At 46.1% G+C, this 17,980-nt stretch overlaps 1 protein-coding gene across 1 annotated transcript in view; it reads left to right on the top strand.

The window, feature by feature from the left end:
- Positions 1-17,980, top strand: part of LOC116567092 — a 95,053-nt gene that overhangs the window by 18,016 nt on the left and 59,057 nt on the right. The window contains exons 4-5 of the mRNA XM_032301953.1: positions 9,805-9,913; positions 12,470-16,219. Of these exons, the coding sequence (XP_032157844.1) occupies positions 16,014-16,219 (206 nt within the window). The 5' untranslated portion in view covers positions 9,805-9,913; positions 12,470-16,013. The remainder of the gene's footprint in view (positions 1-9,804; positions 9,914-12,469; positions 16,220-17,980) is intronic.

Here is a 17,980-nt window from a genome sequence, read left to right as displayed (position 1 = left end):
AGAGCTAGAGGGAACAATACCCAACACATGCATTTGTAAGTAATTCATGCATCAAAGAAGAAACCAAAGGGGAGTTATATAGTATTTTGAATTGAATGAAAATGAAAACGCTATATATTAAAACTTATAGAATGTTGCTAAAGAAGTACTTACAGGAAAATTTATGCTTACATTAGTAAAGAAGGATTTCAAATAAATTACTTCTGCTTCTATCTTAAGAAACTAGAAACAGGTTGCCTGGGTGGCTCAGTCAGTTGAGTGACTGCCTTTGGCTTAGGTCATGATCCTGGAGTCCCAGGACTGAGTCTGTACATTCGGTTCCCTGTTCAGTGGGGAGTCTGCTTCTCCCTTTGACCTTTACCCTCTCATGCTCTCTCTCTCTCTCACTCTTTCTCAATAAATATTATCTTAAAAAAAAAAAAAAGAAAGAAACTAGAAACAGAAGAGCAAATCAAACCCAAAATGAGAAGAAGAAAGGTATGATAAGGATCAGAGCAGTAATCAGTGGCATAGAAAATGGAAAAACAATGAACAAAATTAAAAAAAAATAAATAAAAGCTGGTTCTTTGAGAAAAAAAGAAATCAGTAAACCTTCAGTTGGACAGGGAAAAAGAGGAGAGAAATGTTCACTGTCAGAAACAAGAAAGGTGATCACTACAGTATTAAAAGGAATATTGAGGAATATCATTAAGTAACTCTATGCCCATAAGGTTGACAAGTAAGATGAAATAGATAAATTCCTTGAAAGATGCAAATTACTAAAGCTCACTTGAGAAGACACAGATAACATGAATTGCCCTATATCAAGGAAATTGAATTTGTAATTGAAAACCTATCCACAAATATAATTTTAGGCCCAATTTGTTTCACTGGATGCCTTCAACCAAACACATAGATGAAATAGCAATTCTACACAAACTATTCCAGAAAATTGAGGAGGAGTGAATACTTTCCAACTCATTTATGATGCCAGAATTAACCTGATACCAAAATAAACATAGATGGGAATAAAAACAAATAAACAAACAAAAACTACAGACCAATATTGCTCATGAACATAGGTGCAAAAATTCTAATTGGATCCATTCATATAGAAAATTAATGATACCTATGATGAAATGGAGTTTAATCCCAGAAATGAAAAGTTGATTTATCAAAGACATTTATCATGTTAACAAAATATGGAAAAAAACCCATATGTTCATCTCAATAGTTGAAATATCCATTCCTGATAAAAACTTCCAGCAAACTAGGAATAGCTGAAGGTTTTTCGTATTTATGAAAAACCTTTAGCTAGCATTATACTTGGTGGTGAAAAACATAAACACTTTCCCCCTAATATTGGGAACAATGGTATGGTCTCTCGTCATATTTTATCAACACTACAATGGAGTTTCTCCCAGTGCAGTAAGGCCAGAAAAAGAAATAAAGGGAACCCAGATTGGAGAGGAAGAAATAAAACTCTCTTTATTCTTTGATACTATAATTGTCTATATAGAAAATCTGATGGAATGCAAAAAAACAAAACAAAACAAAACAAAACCTACGAGAACTAATAAGTGATTTTTGCATGGCTGCAAGTTTCAAGATCAGCATTAAAAATCCATTGTTTTTCTATGTAGCTGCAATGCACAACTGGAAATTCCAGTTGTAAGAGAAAGCATTTACAATACCATCAAATGATGTGAAATACTCAGGGACAAATTTGGCAAAATATGTGCAAAGCCTATACACTGCAAACTACAAAACATAGCTGAGAGAAATTAAAGAAGACTTAAGTAAATAGCTATTTAAATTTAAATTAAGTAAAACTAATACAGTTCCTCAGTCTCAATAGCCACATGTCAAGAGTCCAAAAATTCCACATGGCTAGATGTAACCTTAAAAGGTAGTCTCACTAAAGAAGACTCACTATCACCACTACGCTATACTGAAGGTGTTAGTTAATGCAAAAAGATCAACTAATAATTTGAGGAATAAATAATAGAAGATAAAGGTATATTGGTTTGCAGACAATATGGTTGTATGCCTGGTAAAACCAAGAGAGCCAACTAAAAGCTACAATAAACAAATAGATTATTCAGAAGGGAAGTGATATACAAAATTAACAAATAGAAATCAATAGTTTTCATATATACAAGTTAACAATTATTTAGAATAGCAGGTATAACACACACAAAAAATTCCACTTAAAACACTGACTAAAATCTAAAATACCTAAGTGTTGACTTTATAAGAAATACACAACTGGATATGAAAAAAACTTTAAAACACTCCTGAACATCATGCAAGAAAACCTAAATGAGAATATATACCATATTTCTGAATAAAAACCTGCAATATAAATACATCAATTTTTCCAATGTTATTTTATAAATTTAAAACAAGCACATAAAAAAAATTTTTAAATAAAAAAAAATATATTTTTTAAATACTAGACAAGCTGATTCTAAAAGGGCGCCTGGGTGGCTCAGTGGGTTAAGCCTCTGCTTTTGGTTTGGGTCATGATCTCAGGGTCCTGGGATCGAGCCCCAGATGGGGCTCTCTGCTTGGCGGGAAGCCTGCCTCCCCCTCTCTGCCTGCCTCTCTGCCTACTTGTGATATCTCTGTCAGATAAATAAATAAAATCGTTAAAAAAATAAAAAATAAATAAAATTCTCATGATATAAGAAGCCATAATATCCAGGCAAACTAGGGAAAAGCAGACCAGTGTTAGAGGGTGGCTACCTTTAACAGCTAGTAACACAGATGATAAAACATCAGTGACTTAAACTATCTGGTATTAGTGCTTGAATTGCTCTGGTCCAATGGAACAGCATGAGTCCAATAGGCCCACATGATACAACAATTTCACTTATAATAAAAGTGACATCTTGTATCTGGAGGGAAAAGATAACTATTCAGTAAGTAGTGTTGGGAGAAAAATGAGTAGTGTTCCTGTTATTATGGCTGCATAATAAACCACCCTAAAACTTAGTGCCTTCAAACTATGACATTTATTAAAAACAGTAACAACAACAAGAACAAAACAAAAACCATGACATTTATAGTACTCACAGATTCTGAGTGTCAGGATTTCTGGAAAAGCTCAGATGGACAGGTCTTTTAGATGAGGTGTCTCATGACATTGTAATCTGATGTTAGCTGGGGATGCAGTTATCTGAAGGCTTGATTGGGGCTATTGAATCTACTTCCGAGGTGGCTCATTCACATGATTGGCAAAATGCCGTTGGTTGCTTGCTGAGGTCACTCCTCTCCATGTCAGGGTCCTTTCTTTTTCTTTTCTTTTTCTTTCTTTCTTTTTTTTTTTTTTTAAGATTTTATTTATTTATTTCTCAGAGTGAGCACAGACAGAGAGGCAGGCAGAGGCAGAGGGAGAAGCAGGCTCCCTGCTGAGCAAGAAGCCAGATGTGGGACTCCATCCCAGGACGCTGGGATCGTGACCTGAGCTGAAGGCAGCCGCTTAACCAACTGAGCCACCCAGGCGTCCCCATGTCAGGGTCCTTACAGCGTGGTGGCTTGTGACTTTAGGAGTGAGTAATCCTGAGCCTAGGGTGAAAGATACAGTACCTTCTATGACCCAACCTCAGAAGACACATGCTACCTCTGCCATCATCTTTTCTTCATCAGATACAAAGTTCCACCCAGTTCTATCTCTATGACACTGTCAGTGTCACATTGTAAGAGAATATGGGATGGAATATATATTTCACTGTGGCTGTCTTTGGAAAATACAAAGTGTCAGGGGGACACATTTGGATACACAACTTTCATCTATCAGTAGCTCATATTACAATTATGCCACAGGTATTCTTTTTGTTGTTGTTGTTGTTGTTTTAAGATTTTATTTATTTATTTGACAGACAGAGATCACAAGTAGGCAGAAAGGCAGGCAGAGAGAGGGGGGGAAGCAGGCTCCCTGCTGAGCAGAGAGCACGATGGAAGCGATGGATGCGGGGCTTGATCCCAGGACCTGGGATTATGACCTGAGCCGAAGGCAGAGGCTTTAACCCACTGAGCCACCCAGGCGCCCCAGCCACGGGTATTCTAATATAGAAAGTGAATCCATAAAGTACGGGAAGAAAACGTGGAAAAGAAAATTCCTTTGCAACGTGAGACGCTAAAGTTATTTTAAACTAATTAAAATGCATAAAATTAAAATTATAATTCTTCAGTTTCAATAGCCACATTTCAAGGATGCAATAGCCACAAGTGGCAGAGATGCAGATGGTGAGAACTAAGTGGGGGGGATGGGCAGGCAGGGGGAAGAGCCTGTGCAAAGCCACAAGGAACCAAAAGAAAGCTAATGTTGCTGAAGCTCCGGGAACAAGCAGAAGAGCACTGCAAAGTGGGGTGCAGAGGTTAGAGCATGCAGGACCAGAGGCCGGGGAGGCATAGGGAATTTGGAGTGACATGCTCAGACTTCCTAATTAGCAGGATTGCTACACTTGCAGGGCAGGGAAATGGAGGGCAGGGAGTGAAGGAGGCAGAAGACCAGGCAAAAACTATGGAAAAGGAAGTTTGTGGCTGGCCTGGAGCCATTAGCAGAAACCCTTCCCCAATGTGCACATGTCAAACCACACTTTATGGACTGGGTTCCGTTCCAGAGGGCACTTCCAGAAAGCCAACAACAAACTTGAGACTCTTGATGAACAAGATAGTGTAACAGTTCAAGACCAAGTGAAAGGATGACCCAAAACACATGTGCTATTTAGCTTAGAGCCTTAGAAACCAGAAATCAGTGCATCTACCCTCACTCCGTGGGAGGGAGCTGCCAGGTCACAGAGGCCACACTGTCCCTAGAGAAGCCCACATCTCCCAAGGCCAAAGAGCGGAGGCTGAAGTTTTCTGGGCTTTCCCGGGGAGTTAGCAAGACTTACTTATTTTGAAGAAGCACAGACTTCCACCACGGCCCCCTCCCCCATTCTTTTTATAAAGGCATCAATCGTTTGAGTCACTTGGGAATAAAACTGTTTTGGTCGAGAAAATTTCTGTGGGCGCCCGAGGAGGAGTTGGTGCGGCTGCTGTCAGGGAACGGGAGAACATATGGTGGTCTGTTGTGAATGCGATCTGTTTTTTGTGTTGTTGTTAAACTTCCCCTCGTTAGCATTGGGGCTGTTATGTAAGAGCTCGAGGGTCCATATGGTTTGTTGCGTAAGATGCCAAGGAGGAACATGGCTCTCTGTTGCTCGGCTCCTCGTCCAGTTGTAGGTTTAGGGAAACATGTGATCCGCAGCGTCACGTTTTCCTGATGGAGACAGTGGTTCTGGATTTGAATATCCGTTCTACCCCTGGTTAGCTGGGCGATCTTGGGCAAGTGACGTAGCCTCTCTGAGATCTGGAAGTCTCTGAGGCTTGACTCCCTTCCATGTAAAATGGAGAAAATAGTTACCAACTTCATGGAGTTGCTAAGCGGATACAGAACGGTTAATGTGAACTACAGTGTATTGTGTGTTCAAAGTTTTCAGGATTGCATGCTTTAGAAGTAATAGTTCTTCTTCTTCTTCTTCTTTTTAAAAGATTTTATTTATTTATTTGACGGAGAGAGAGATCACAAGTAGGCAGAGAGGCAGGCAGAGAGAGGGGGGAAGAAGGCTCCCCACTGAGCAGAGAGCCCAATGTAGGTCTTGATCCCAGGACCCCGAGATCATGACCTGAGCCGAAGGCAGAGGCTTAACCCACTGAGCCACCCAGGTGCCCTGAAATAATAGTTCTTTTAGGGGTGCCTGGGTGGCTCAGTTGGTTAGACATCTGACTCTTGATTTTTAGCTCATGTCATGATCTCAGAGTTGTGAGAGCGACCTCCATTTCAGGCTCCATGCTGAGTGTGGATCCTGCTTAAGATTCTCTTTCTCCCTCTCCGTCTCCCCTTCACCCATTGCTTGGTGATAGAAAGAAAGAAAAGGAGGGAGGGAGGAAGGAAGGAAGAGAGAGAGGGAGGAAGAAAAATATTATTTCTTTTAAACCTCATAGAAATCCCTGGAGGTGGCTATTATTATCTTGTAAATCTTATATATTATATATCTTACATATTTTTGAATTGTAATCAAACTATAGGAATTCATATTGAAAGGGGCTCAGTAGAAATCAAGTTCATGATCAGCTGGGGATATCTGTGTAAGGGTGAAGGGGGGCTTGTGGGGACTTGAGGGCTATTCTGGACTAAACTGATCTTCCCATGCTTCACAGCTGGGGAAACTGAGGCCCTGGCAAGGAAGAGTGATTTGTTTAAAATCAAATAATGAATATTGGAAGCAGCATCTGACTCCTGGTCAGTCTGATTCAGAGTCCTGGGCTCTTGCCCTGATTTTCTGACCTACAGATTCAAGACCAAGCTTCTGCAAAAGAACAAAAAAGGCAAAGAGAACTAACAATTATAGAGAGCACCTTCCCTGGGCTGGACGCTGTCTGCAAAACACTTTATAAACATTTCCTTTTGTCCTCATTTACAGCCCTATGATGTGGGCCACACTGGCCCCATTTTACAGAAGAGGAAATAAGAGTCTCAGAGCCATCATCCAATTACCGAAGATCCCAGACCTGGAGAGGAAGGCTGACCTTTAGCCTCATCCCCGCCCTTGCCTGGTGATGTGAACCCACCCCCCAGGGCTAGCTAGTCATCTGCTCAGATTCTAGAGTTCAGCATCCCTGCTCTTCCACCCATAGAGCAAGCTGAGAAGCTTGAGGCAAGGAGCCTCACCTCTCTGGGCCTTTGTTTTTTCATCCTTAAGCAAGAACAGTCAGCATGCATTCCTCCAAGAACACTGGGGATTAAATAAGTCCAAGTATGTAAAATGATGACTAGAGTCTGGCCCATAGTAAGTGCTCTTTATACGTTAGTTAAAAACCCACAAATCCAGCACACGCGGCCTTCTCCCAGGCCCCAGAGAAGGAGCAGAGATGGTATGGCCCACGCTGAGCCCTGGGAGGCGGCAGCCAGACCCGGCCTCTCTGAGTCTTCCGCCTTGGCGCCGTGTCTGGCACCCGGCCCAGGACTGAGGAGTCCCCATTCCTCCCTCCTGTCAACTCAGCAGAACAAGCTGTTTCAAGGGAAGGTGGTTCCCCTTGAGAAAATGTTCTCACACGCCCTAGAGGCTCTTGCCCTGCACGTCTCAGCGATCAGCCTGGACAGGGCCTGGGCCCCACCCTGCGCAACCATTCTTTGCAAAGTCTGTGTCCCGCCAAGCCGTAAAAGGTAGTGTGTGGTCAGAACAGCTGTTGTCTTGGGACACAGCCCCCTAGGGCTGTGGGATTGCTTTGAACTAGCTTTACTCCTGTGCCTCAGTTTCACCGCCCTTGAATATGGGCTGGTCATTCCTGGTGGACTATTGCAATGAGGGTTGTGAGAGGCCAGTGGAGACCCTGCCTCTCCTACCTCATCTCTCCTGTCTTCCTCAAGCATCTGCAGTCCAGTCTCTGGCCCCCACCTAACCCCCATCACAACGGCCCCGGTCAAGGTCACTATTGTAACTGTAAATAACCTCCCAGCAGTAGTGGGAACACTCCCTCCCCGCTTAACCCTTGCCACTGTGTTCTCTTGGTTTGCCTTCTCTCTCTCTCTCTCTCTCTCTCTCTCTTTCTCAGCCCCCCTCAATCCATACCCCCCACTTCTTATTCTCCTCTCAGGGGTCCTTTCTCTGCTGCAGTCCTTGAAAGGTGTGATTTCTCCAGGATTCGTTTCCTGACCTTCCTTCCCCTCGCTTGGCTCACTCTCAGAAGCACTGGCCCCTGGCTTCAGGTGCCACGCCCACACTCAGGACTCAGTCTATCCCGGAGTGCTCTCCTGCAGCCAGACCGTCTCTCCAGCTCCCTTTGGACCTCTCCTCCTGGCTGTCTGACAGCACCACCAAGCTCAACATGCCCCGACCTGCCCTTGACGCTCCTCGTCCTGCCCACCTCAGAGAACTGCATTCATTCAGTGATTGTGCAGTGGCATCTTCTGGCTGCCCGGTCCTGTCCTCCATGCGAAGCAGGGGACATAACAGAGGCCCTGCTCTCCTTGCATTTACAATTCATCTGCCAAGATGTCCAATGACCAGGGACTCATTGCAGCTCCCTTCCTCCTTACCCTACACTTGCAATTGGACCCTGAGTCTTCTCCATTCTACTGTCATCATATCCTTGCCTTGGTCTCCCTCTTTCCAGGCCATTCTTGCTGCCATGGTTCAGGCAACTGCTTCTGGTTGACTTGGTTTACCAACCTTCAGTCTTGCCCCTTCTGATCTACTCTAGACTGCAGCCAGAGCCATGGTTTTTACAAACACGAGTCTGGTTATGCTACTCCTCTGCTTAAAGACTCCTGTGGCTTCTTCTCATGCTCTTAAGGATGAGGTCTATTTAGCTACTGAGTGTCAGTCAGTCAGGGGTCTACCGGAGAAAGAGAACCAGTCTGAGGTTAGGAGTCTATCCCTATCATCCATCCATCTATCTATCTATCATCTATCTATCTAACTATCAAGAGATTTATTTCAAGGGCTTGGTTCCTATGACTGTGGGGTTTTGCCCACATTATGGAAACTCATGGCCAGAAGCAGACGCTGTAATTCCCAGGCAGACTTTCTTCCTCCTCAGGGAATCCTCAGTTTTGCTCTTAAGGGACATCAATGGATTAGATGTGACCTACCCAGATTAGTGAAGATAATCTTAAAGTCAACTGACCATGGTTGTTAACCATATCTACAAAACATCTTTAGGGTGTTTGATTAAATAACTGAGAACAATAGCCTAGCCAAGCTGACACAGAAAACTCACCATCACAACATGATACTTTTGGACCTGCTCCACGCTTGTCTCCTTCACCTCTTTTCTTCTTTCTCTCCCCACCCTACAATCGAGGCTCAGTCACCCCTTGCACTGTGCCAGCTGGCCCCCTGCCACCTGTCCTTGCACAGGCCTGGAATCTTCCCCACCCCTTTCCTCGATAACTCCTATCTGTCTTTGAAACTACTCAGGTGCTGCCTCCTCAGGCAGCCTCCTCTGCCTTCACCCCTGCCCAGCCCTGGCACTTCAAGGCAGAACGTACTGCCTTCGAGTTTGCAGACCACCACCATTGCCATGAGATGGAGACTTCTCATTGGATGTGTGATCTGCCCCACTAGCTTGTGGACAGCTCCAGGACAAGAACTCAGTGGTTGTCCCTTTTCTTCTCAATCCTCTTCAGCTCCCCAATTCCAATCAACAATTATTTATTTACTACTATGTAAGACCCCGTCCACGCCAGTTAGACTGTAAGCTCCAGGGAAGTGGGAAATCATGACTGTCTTGCTCTGTGTAGGAGCCCTAGGACCCACCTGTGCACCTGGCACATAGTAGATGCTTAGTGAATATTTTCTGAGTGGATAAACTGAAATTTATTTGAATGAATTGAAAGATAAATACTTAAGTTCTGGCCATTATTTGGGTGGGGGCTGTATATCATCCTATCATATAGAACCATTAATAAGGACAAGGGCTTGCCTTCATGGAGCTTACATTCCAAGGAGGCGAGAGAGACAGCAACTAAATAAACATAAGTAATCAGGATAGAGAAAATAAAAATACAAGATGACTGTGTAAATAAATGAGGGGCTACAAATGAATGAACAAATGGCTGGAAAAATACATCTATCTTGCTTCCTCAGGTGGAAGCAACACATGGGGTAGGGAGAGTAGTAGAATGAGCACTGGATTCAGAGCATGGATTAGAAAGGTCTGACTCTGTTCTTTGCTGCTGACCTGTGACTGGGTGAATAGGCTAGTCCATTAGCACCTAGGTTGCAGATGTGTGATAATGGGATGACTGCAACTGCTCTGTCTCTCTCACAGGTCTATCACACAGCAAGAGAAAACCAGCATAGAAGAACTTAGCCACTGTGAAACTCCGTACAGATGTTAAGGGTCATCATTGATACTCTAATTGTTGGAAACAGAGCAGGTTAGTTAATTGCATTGTTTAGTTGTTGAGAGGCAGAAAGGAATTTTGGCAGGAGACAGATCTGAGTTTCTGTTCCATTTTGGCCACTTAGTGGTGAGCTGAGTGACCCTGAACATGAATTGTTTCACCTCCCTGGGCCTCAGTTTCCTGATCTATAAAAATGGGGAGAAGATTTGTACCCACCTCATAAAGTTATTGCCAGCTTTAAATAAGAAAGTCCCTTCCAAGTGCTTGGCCTAGATTTGAGCCCCTATGAAGGGGCTCAGTTAATATTAGCTATTAATAGTCATTCTGTCAGTCATTGGTGGCTGTTCATAAATGGAGCCATTCATGGTTCAGTTTCTCAAGTCTCACATTTCTACCAGGAAACTTCCCGAGTCTTTATGCACCAACACCTGCGATTATGCAAAACTTCATTGAAAACCACCATCAGCGTTCATATCCAGAACATAAACATGAAGAATTTGCTGTTCGATACCCTCCCTCCCAGCTTTCCAAAAAATCATTTTCTGGAATATAGAGAGAGATGCACTCTTTATTTCTATAGAAAACAAGTGTTCTTGGTTTTATGATCATATAACCCTGGACCTGTTATGTTTTTTCATGTAATGCATTTACATTAGAAACTCCATAAAGGAGTACTTGTCAAGAGAAAACACAGCTGGTGCCCAATTACAGAGGTGACTGGGACTAATCGGCCAGCGGAGCTCTTAATTAAGCTGGACCCCAAACTGCAGGAGAGACAGCTGCTGGGGAACCATCGGGGCCCCACATACTTCCCCAAAGGCAGTGAATGAGAAGGGCAGAAGGTTTTCTTCAAGGGGCAGAGTTGGTGATTTCAGTGACCTCTGAATTTAAGATTTAAAGGCTGGCTTTGTAAAAGCTGATGCCTGATTTTGGCTCAGTCCTTTCCCTAAGAAGAAGCTCGACTCGACTCAGGTTTCAGCTCCTGTGTTATTTGTCATCACTAGACCCTGGAAATTTCCAGAAGGGGAAGGGAGATGGTCAACTTCAGGAAGTCCTTCAGTGATGAACTGTCTGCACTTCTCCCCTGCATGGCCATCTTCAGATAACTGCTTCTTCTTTACCAGCCTGCCATCGACAACACCTCGCTCTCGCCCACTCTGGCCCATCTCTGCTGCCTTCTCTGCTCCTCCTCCCACACTGCCCTCTAGACCCCATATTGCACCAGATACCCTTTACTGAAAGCCTGGATGCTTTGTGTACCTATCTCCAGACCTTAAGTGGAACCTATATCCCTTGCTCTCTCTGTGGAGATGGCCCGTTTTTCTATATCCCCCAACCTCAGGGTCAAGAAGCAAGATCAATTTCTTCTTTGTCCCCGAGTTCTACTTAAGCCATAATCCTCTGCCCTCTGTGACACACATGCACACACAACCTACCAGGCAATTGTTAGCCACGTTTGGGAGGAGACGTTGTACCTGCTATGCGCTGAGTAGTTGCTGTGTATGTGTATTTGTAAGGTAGGATGAAGTGTGGTCTAGGGGCCTGTGGCCTGAGGATCTCCTGGGGACTTCTCAGAAATGCAAATTCTCAGGCCACCCTAAGCCTCTAGGGGAGGGGGCCCAATAACTTGCTTTAAGAAGCCCCCCAAGGGGTTCTAATGCTCATCCATGTTGGAGAACCGCTGGTTAGCATGTAAGAGAATGGGCTCTAAAGCCAGTCTACCTGAATTCAAATCCCACTTCCAACACACACTGGCTATGTTACCTTGGCCAACTGCTGTGCTAGATGCTTCTTTTCCTCATCTGTATGGTGGGAATAAAAATGGTCCTACTCTGTAGGGTGTCCCAAGAGAAGCGAAGCAGCTGTAGATCTACAATGTTTAGAACAGTGTCTAGCATGTAATAAGCTCTCATGAATGGTGAACTATTTTAGGACTATTGGAAATTTTATCAGACCCCTGGTCCTAGGTTGTTTGCATCTGGTTGTGTTCATCTATGTCTTTTCGGTGGCTCTTCTCCATCGGGTGCTTCTCCAGCTTTCCAGTGCAGAGGAAGTTGGGTTTCCACACACACCTTTCTTAGAGGTCTTATACTTCATGTTTCCATGTTTGACTATTTGAAAATAGCTTCCAAACCTCATCTCCTGGTAAAGGGGACAGCCGAGGAATCCTCCCATAGATCCCCATTCTTCCCCAGGAATGGAAGCTGGCTCCATCTGCCAGAGCCTTTGACCTCAGTCCCAGGGACCCTCATCCTCACTCCACTCCAGCCATCCCCATTCAGAGTCACACCTGGCTCTTATCTGGATTGGCTGCTGCTCCACCCCTGAAATTTCAAATTGCAGGGTCCCATTCTCCAACACTTCCCTCCCTCTCATCACTCCAAAGCTCTCCTCTTCCTGGTTCTTGGGTCTCCTCCTGAATATCAGGCTCTGGACCTTCCTCCCTCCTTTTCTTCCTAGCCTTTCAGACTTTCCTGGCTTCTTATCCTTGCCATGACTCTTCTCCAGCCACCCTGGACAGATAGTATGAGCAAGAAATCAACTTTTCTGTTTGTCAACCACTCAAAATGGTTTTGGTTTTTGTTTTAGATTCCTGCAGCATGACATGTCTCATCCTTACTGAGGCAACTGCACTCCAGGTGGGTGTGAAGATGAAAGGAGTTCGTGTGAGCAGAGGGCACCAGGCCCAGTGCCTGCCCTGTGATTATTGCTCTGGGAATATTAGCTATTACTCTGACCACCAGAAACCATATGGCCCATGTCATTACTTTGTGATGACAAATCCCCCATTGAACTGCTATACACTAGTGATTCTAAACTTTATCCTTTATCTTCCCACCAAACCCCTGGCCTTTGTTGGGAAAATAGAAGCAATCAGGTAGAACTTTTCCAATCACTGTTCTCTAAATCTACAAGTTTCAACCTCCTCCTGTTTTAGAGGTAGTTGGTTTCTGGGGTTGTGCTCCTGACCACTGAAATTGGAGGACAGTAGGAGTGGTTTCTAAGACTGGGAAAGGCTGAGCATCCATCCAACCATCCAACTGCCCATCCATCCATCCATCCATCATAAATACCTAGCAGGAAGGGGCCTGGAGCCTGGAGAAATGTGATTTGAAGATGAAGAGAAGATTGAGGTCTCAAGGGATAACCAGGCTGGACCTCTTTTCTTTCTAAATCAGCACTCCCTATGCCATCTCCTGCCCGCCCACCCAGGTACATGGAGTGATCAAAGGTGGGCAGTGGGAGGACTGGACTGAAGGTCCCACTCTAGGCATCCTGTCACCACCTGGGTATGTGGACGAAAGGCAAAAAGGCCAGTGAGGAGGCCGTGAAGAAAGCCTGAGGAAGGTGGTGGAGTGGGGGATACCCCTTCGAGCTTCTGTTACTCTTCTGGGCTACGTGAGCAACTGACAGAACAAGAAAGGCCCGTGCACTTCCCCCATCTGCAGGCAGGCTTCTTTACAACCCCAGGCAGACAGACAAACAGATGGTGATGTTTTCCTTTCCAGACAGCATCCTCAGCAGCTGCCACTGACTCAGCCTCTCCACCTCTGTCTGGGTGCGGTAGGCAGGCAGCTTGATCCCCAGGGTTGACAGTGTACGTGGCACAAGGTGTCAATTCACAGACATCTGCAGACGTGGAGACCTTTGATTTTTGCCCAAGGCCCAGGACGTTTGCTTCAAGGCCAGGACTCTCCTTCACCTGTCACTCAGCCTCACCAGCCAGCTCTGGACCCCAACAACCATCAGCCCCCTTCGTGGACATGCAGATGGAGAGTCCTTGGAGGCACAGCAGGTCTCAGCTGAAAGGGTGCTAGAGATTGGCCAGCATTCCCCCTTGAGGAGAAAAAAAACCATGTGTCCCTTCTGGAGAAACCTGGTAGTCCCAGGTGCAGCCCCTGCTGAGCTAAGTAGGCAGAAAACCCCAGATGCCCCATACTTCTGGTCAAAGAAAATGTTTTAGTATGTAGTATTAATACATTTGCCTTTATACCCATGCCATTGCAAAGTGTAATTGTGCACACACACACACACACACACGTGTGTGTATGTATACATGTATATGTGTATTTATGTCGATATTTATATATGGGGACAGGGGCCCATGAAGCCACAGGTGCCTAAAAAGCCTACATAAGTCCCATTGCAGCCCTGCCCTGCACCTCTTGGGGGCTGTTCCCTCATCTGGAAAGCGCAGGTCACGGCAGCATCGACACCGTGGACCATGGCTGTGCCCCGGCTCTCCCTGAGCTAGCTCTCACCTCTGCCCTTCCAGGTTCACCGAGGTGGGAAGGCTCCCATGGAACGTAACATCCAGTCCCTTCACGTCGCATCAAGGCCTCTCTCTGCTGATCCCCCCGAGCTCCTACTGCTTTCCCCCGACAAAGCTCTCCGGCTAGATGCCCCGAGCCTGGCGCCAACTGTTTCTGGACCAAGCTGAGTGTCCAGGGCAGCATGCCTGTGTACACTCAGGGTGCCCTTTCCTTCGAAAGTACCCCCTCTTCTCTGCCTGGTGGTCTCCGACTCATAGCACCACTGCGTGATTTGTGGGGTCCCAGGCAAAATGAAAATGTGGGGCCTCTTGTTCAAAAATTTTAAGAACTTCAAGATGGCAATGCAGAGCATAAAACCAAGTTCTGAGCTCTTCTGAGCATGGGGCTAGGTGTGACTGCACTAGCTGCCTGCCCAGGGAGCTGGGTCTGCCTCCCTCTCTTCTGAGGTCAACTGGCGTATCACCTGCTCTTTGCAGCTGCCCTTGCTCCCCCAGACAAACAATAGGAAGTCAGTAAATGAAGCATTTCTTATATTCCAGGCACCATGCCAAGCACTTTACAGCTAAGGTCTTGTTGAACCCCCATCACTGCCCCATGAAGTAGGGAGAAATTTGGTCCCCATTTTGCAGATGGGGAAATAGAGTTTCAGTGAGCAGGTGGCTGAAGTGGCCTTTAAATCAAGGGCTGCCCAAGTCCAGAGCTCATGCTTTCACCGGCTGGACTGTACCAGCCCTTCTGACCCCATGGCCTCTCGAGCTTACCTCTGCCTTCTAATTTCTAAAAGCTCCAGGCCCAGGCCCTGCTCCCTCAGTCCCTGGGTACCCATCGTCCCAGCACCTCTGGCCCCCCAAACATCCCAAGAGGCCAATGCCCCTTCTTCCCAGTCCAGAGTAGCTTCCTGTTTCCTAGGAGACAGACACCTGGGAATTATCTGTCAGCTTTCTCACACTGCCTGTGACCCCAAGACTGGGCTGTGTGGTCTCTGTAGGGTTTTATGAGCCCCATGCCTCACCCCCAGTGCCCGTCTTAGTTCAAACGCTCCTTCTCCTTTGCCAGGCCTCAAAGTCCTCCTCACTTACCTGTCTTTTTCTCTAATCTGTCTGACCTGAGGCCATCTTGCCTTATATCTTATCTTATTTTATTTGTTTATTTATTCTTAGAGAGAGAGAGAATCTTAAGCAGCCTCCGCACTTAGTGCAAAACTGACACAAGACTTGATTTCAGGACCCTGAGATCATGACCTGAGCTAAAACCAGGAGTCAGATGCCTAGCCAACTGGGCCACACACGTGCCCTACCATCCTGACTCTTTAAAAATGCAAACCTGATCATGTCTTTCGTCTTATAGATCCTTCTGTGGCTCCCTGTGTTCCGCTGGTCCCATAGCCTGCTACGTGAGACCCTGCCTCTCCTTGACTAGACTCCTCCCACATGATCATGGCTGATTACTTATTTGACATTCTCGGAGCGAGTCATGCTTTCTCATGCTCCCGTGACTGTGCTCTGATGCTCTCCACCTGAAATGGTCTTCCCAGAACTCTTAGAAAAGTCCTTCCAACAAGCTGAGACTGATTCAGCCTCACCTCCTCCAGGCAGGCTTCCACACAGGTCCTTCCAAAGGCTGCATAAGGGCTTCTCCTCCTGCACCTGCCGTCCTTGCCCGCCCCATGACTCTCAGAGCCCTCCTTTGGCCCAGCACTAACTTTTGTCTATCTCAGGGTTAGACCCTTTGGAAAGGAGGGACCACATCTAATTCATTTTGTCTTGCTGACCTCTGGCACTTGACTTCCTTTGCGATCTAGAAAGGACTCCGCAGTATTTTCTGAATAAAATCTACAGACGAATGACAGGTGGGCCAAAATGTATCTGACCCTGTTCACCTGCATGGATGACACCAGGGACCCCATTAAAGCGCAAGTGGCCACAGCTCAGCTCTTCACCCAGCAGAAGACAGGTATGCAGGTTAGACTAGGAGCACTGACAACTCTGGAAGGAAGACGGACCAATGGATCGATTGTGCTTGTAGCTTCTGAGGGGAGACTTCCATTCTCATGGAGAGGAGACAGGTAAGTGTACTTAGAGAATGAAGCCAATTGGTTTAAAAACTGAGACCCTAAAAAAAAAAAAAAAAAACAAAAAACAACTGAGACCCTAATTTCAGCAAAAAGCAAAAAGTTGTATAAAGACTTAATGTGATATGGTTCAGCTGTCATTCACATGGTCACCTGACTATAAACACTACATTCTAACCAGATAATATGCTGGAACTAGACGGGGAAGCTGCGGGAGGAGGGTGGCTTTGTGGGGAAAGGTATTCAATGCTCTTCCTCCATTGTAGCAGGTCAGTAGGACCCATGTCAGACAGAAAACGAAGAAAGAGATGTTTAAACCCATGATTTAGAAATACAAAGTTAAGGGGTGCCCGGGTGGCTCAGTGGGTTAAGTCTCTGCCTTCAGCTCAGGTCATGATCTCAAGGTCCTGGGATCGAGTCCCACATCGGGCTCTCTGCTCAGCAGGGAACCTGCTTCCCCCTCTCTCTCTGCCTCTCTGCCTACTTGTGATCTCTCTCTTACTCTGCCAAATAAATAAATTTTTAAAAATTAAAAAAAAAAAAAAAGAAGAAATACAAAGTTAAATATTTGAAGCAGTCTTGGCCAGTGGCTGCCTTTGGGCGGTAAGATTGGAGTGTGGAGGGACTCCGGGTTAGGGAAAGAACTATCCAACCTTTTGCACTCAGCCCATGCTCTTGGTAAAACACTCATCATTTTGTTAAACATTGTGATTTGAAGGTAGCGATCTGTTGGGAAGCAGGCATCCCTATCCTATCAGTCTGACTAATCTGAAACAGCACCGTGGGCAGTTCACCCAAGCCCTCCAGCCCTGGAACCAGACTGGGCTGGGTCACCGCGCCTGCCCTTAGTGACCTGACCCCACCCTCCCATGCACCACACCTTGGGCTCTCCCGAGGCCGGTCTCCTCCCCTATCTGTAGGCACGACATCTTCCTGGTCTGGGCTTTTGCTCGGGCCCTGCCCTCAGTGTCTGCCAACAGCTCTCCTCCCTTCTGCTCCCTGGCGCCTCCCCCACCACGCTAAGACGACTCGAGACAAGTGCGTTGTTCCCTTCTCCCAGGCCTGCTCTGTAGACATTACGGAGCTTTGATAACGCTGCACCTGCCTTCCCCTGAGCCTTTACTAGATTCAGGTAGGAAGGCTTGAGGAACCAAGGTCCAGATCTACCGGTACTATTCCTAGTCTCACTGAGTCTGCTTCTTCATCTGGAAACTTGAGATCTTTGGGCCTACTACCCGCCAGGATGTTCGTGAGAGTCGTCTGATGGGCCAGTGTGGGAGAGCTCCTGCCGGCCACCTATTTCCAGTCCCCTCTTCTCCAGACACTTTCCCCTGGCAGCAGCCTCAGGAGCAGCAGGCTAACAGCAATCAGGTGTGGACAGTGGGACGGCCCTGCCCCGAGTCATGTATCATCTCATTTAATTCCCGCACCAGGGAGCATTATCCCCATTTCACAGATGAGGAGACGAAGGGCTCACGCAGGTGACCCGCTGATGAATATACGTATCGCCCCCCCACATCAGACCACAAGCAGCTCAGAGGCAGGGAGAACTGCCACCCACGTTCAAAGCCGTGTCGTTCACAACAGCCAAAATCTAGAAGCATTCCGTGTCCACCGATGGGTGGATGGATAAACCAGTGTCGTACGACGTACGATGGAATATTACCCAGCTTCAGAGAACGGAGAAGTTCTGACACCTGCTACGACACGGAGGAAGCTTCGGGAAACAATGCTAAGTGGAATGAGCCCGTCCCC

This window comes from Mustela erminea, chromosome 10, assembly GCF_009829155.1.
Source record: "Mustela erminea isolate mMusErm1 chromosome 10, mMusErm1.Pri, whole genome shotgun sequence".
In the NCBI taxonomy this organism is placed as follows: Eukaryota; Metazoa; Chordata; class Mammalia; order Carnivora; family Mustelidae; genus Mustela; species Mustela erminea.
Note: the sequence above shows the minus strand (reverse complement) of the source record. Positions and strands in the feature narration are given on the sequence as shown.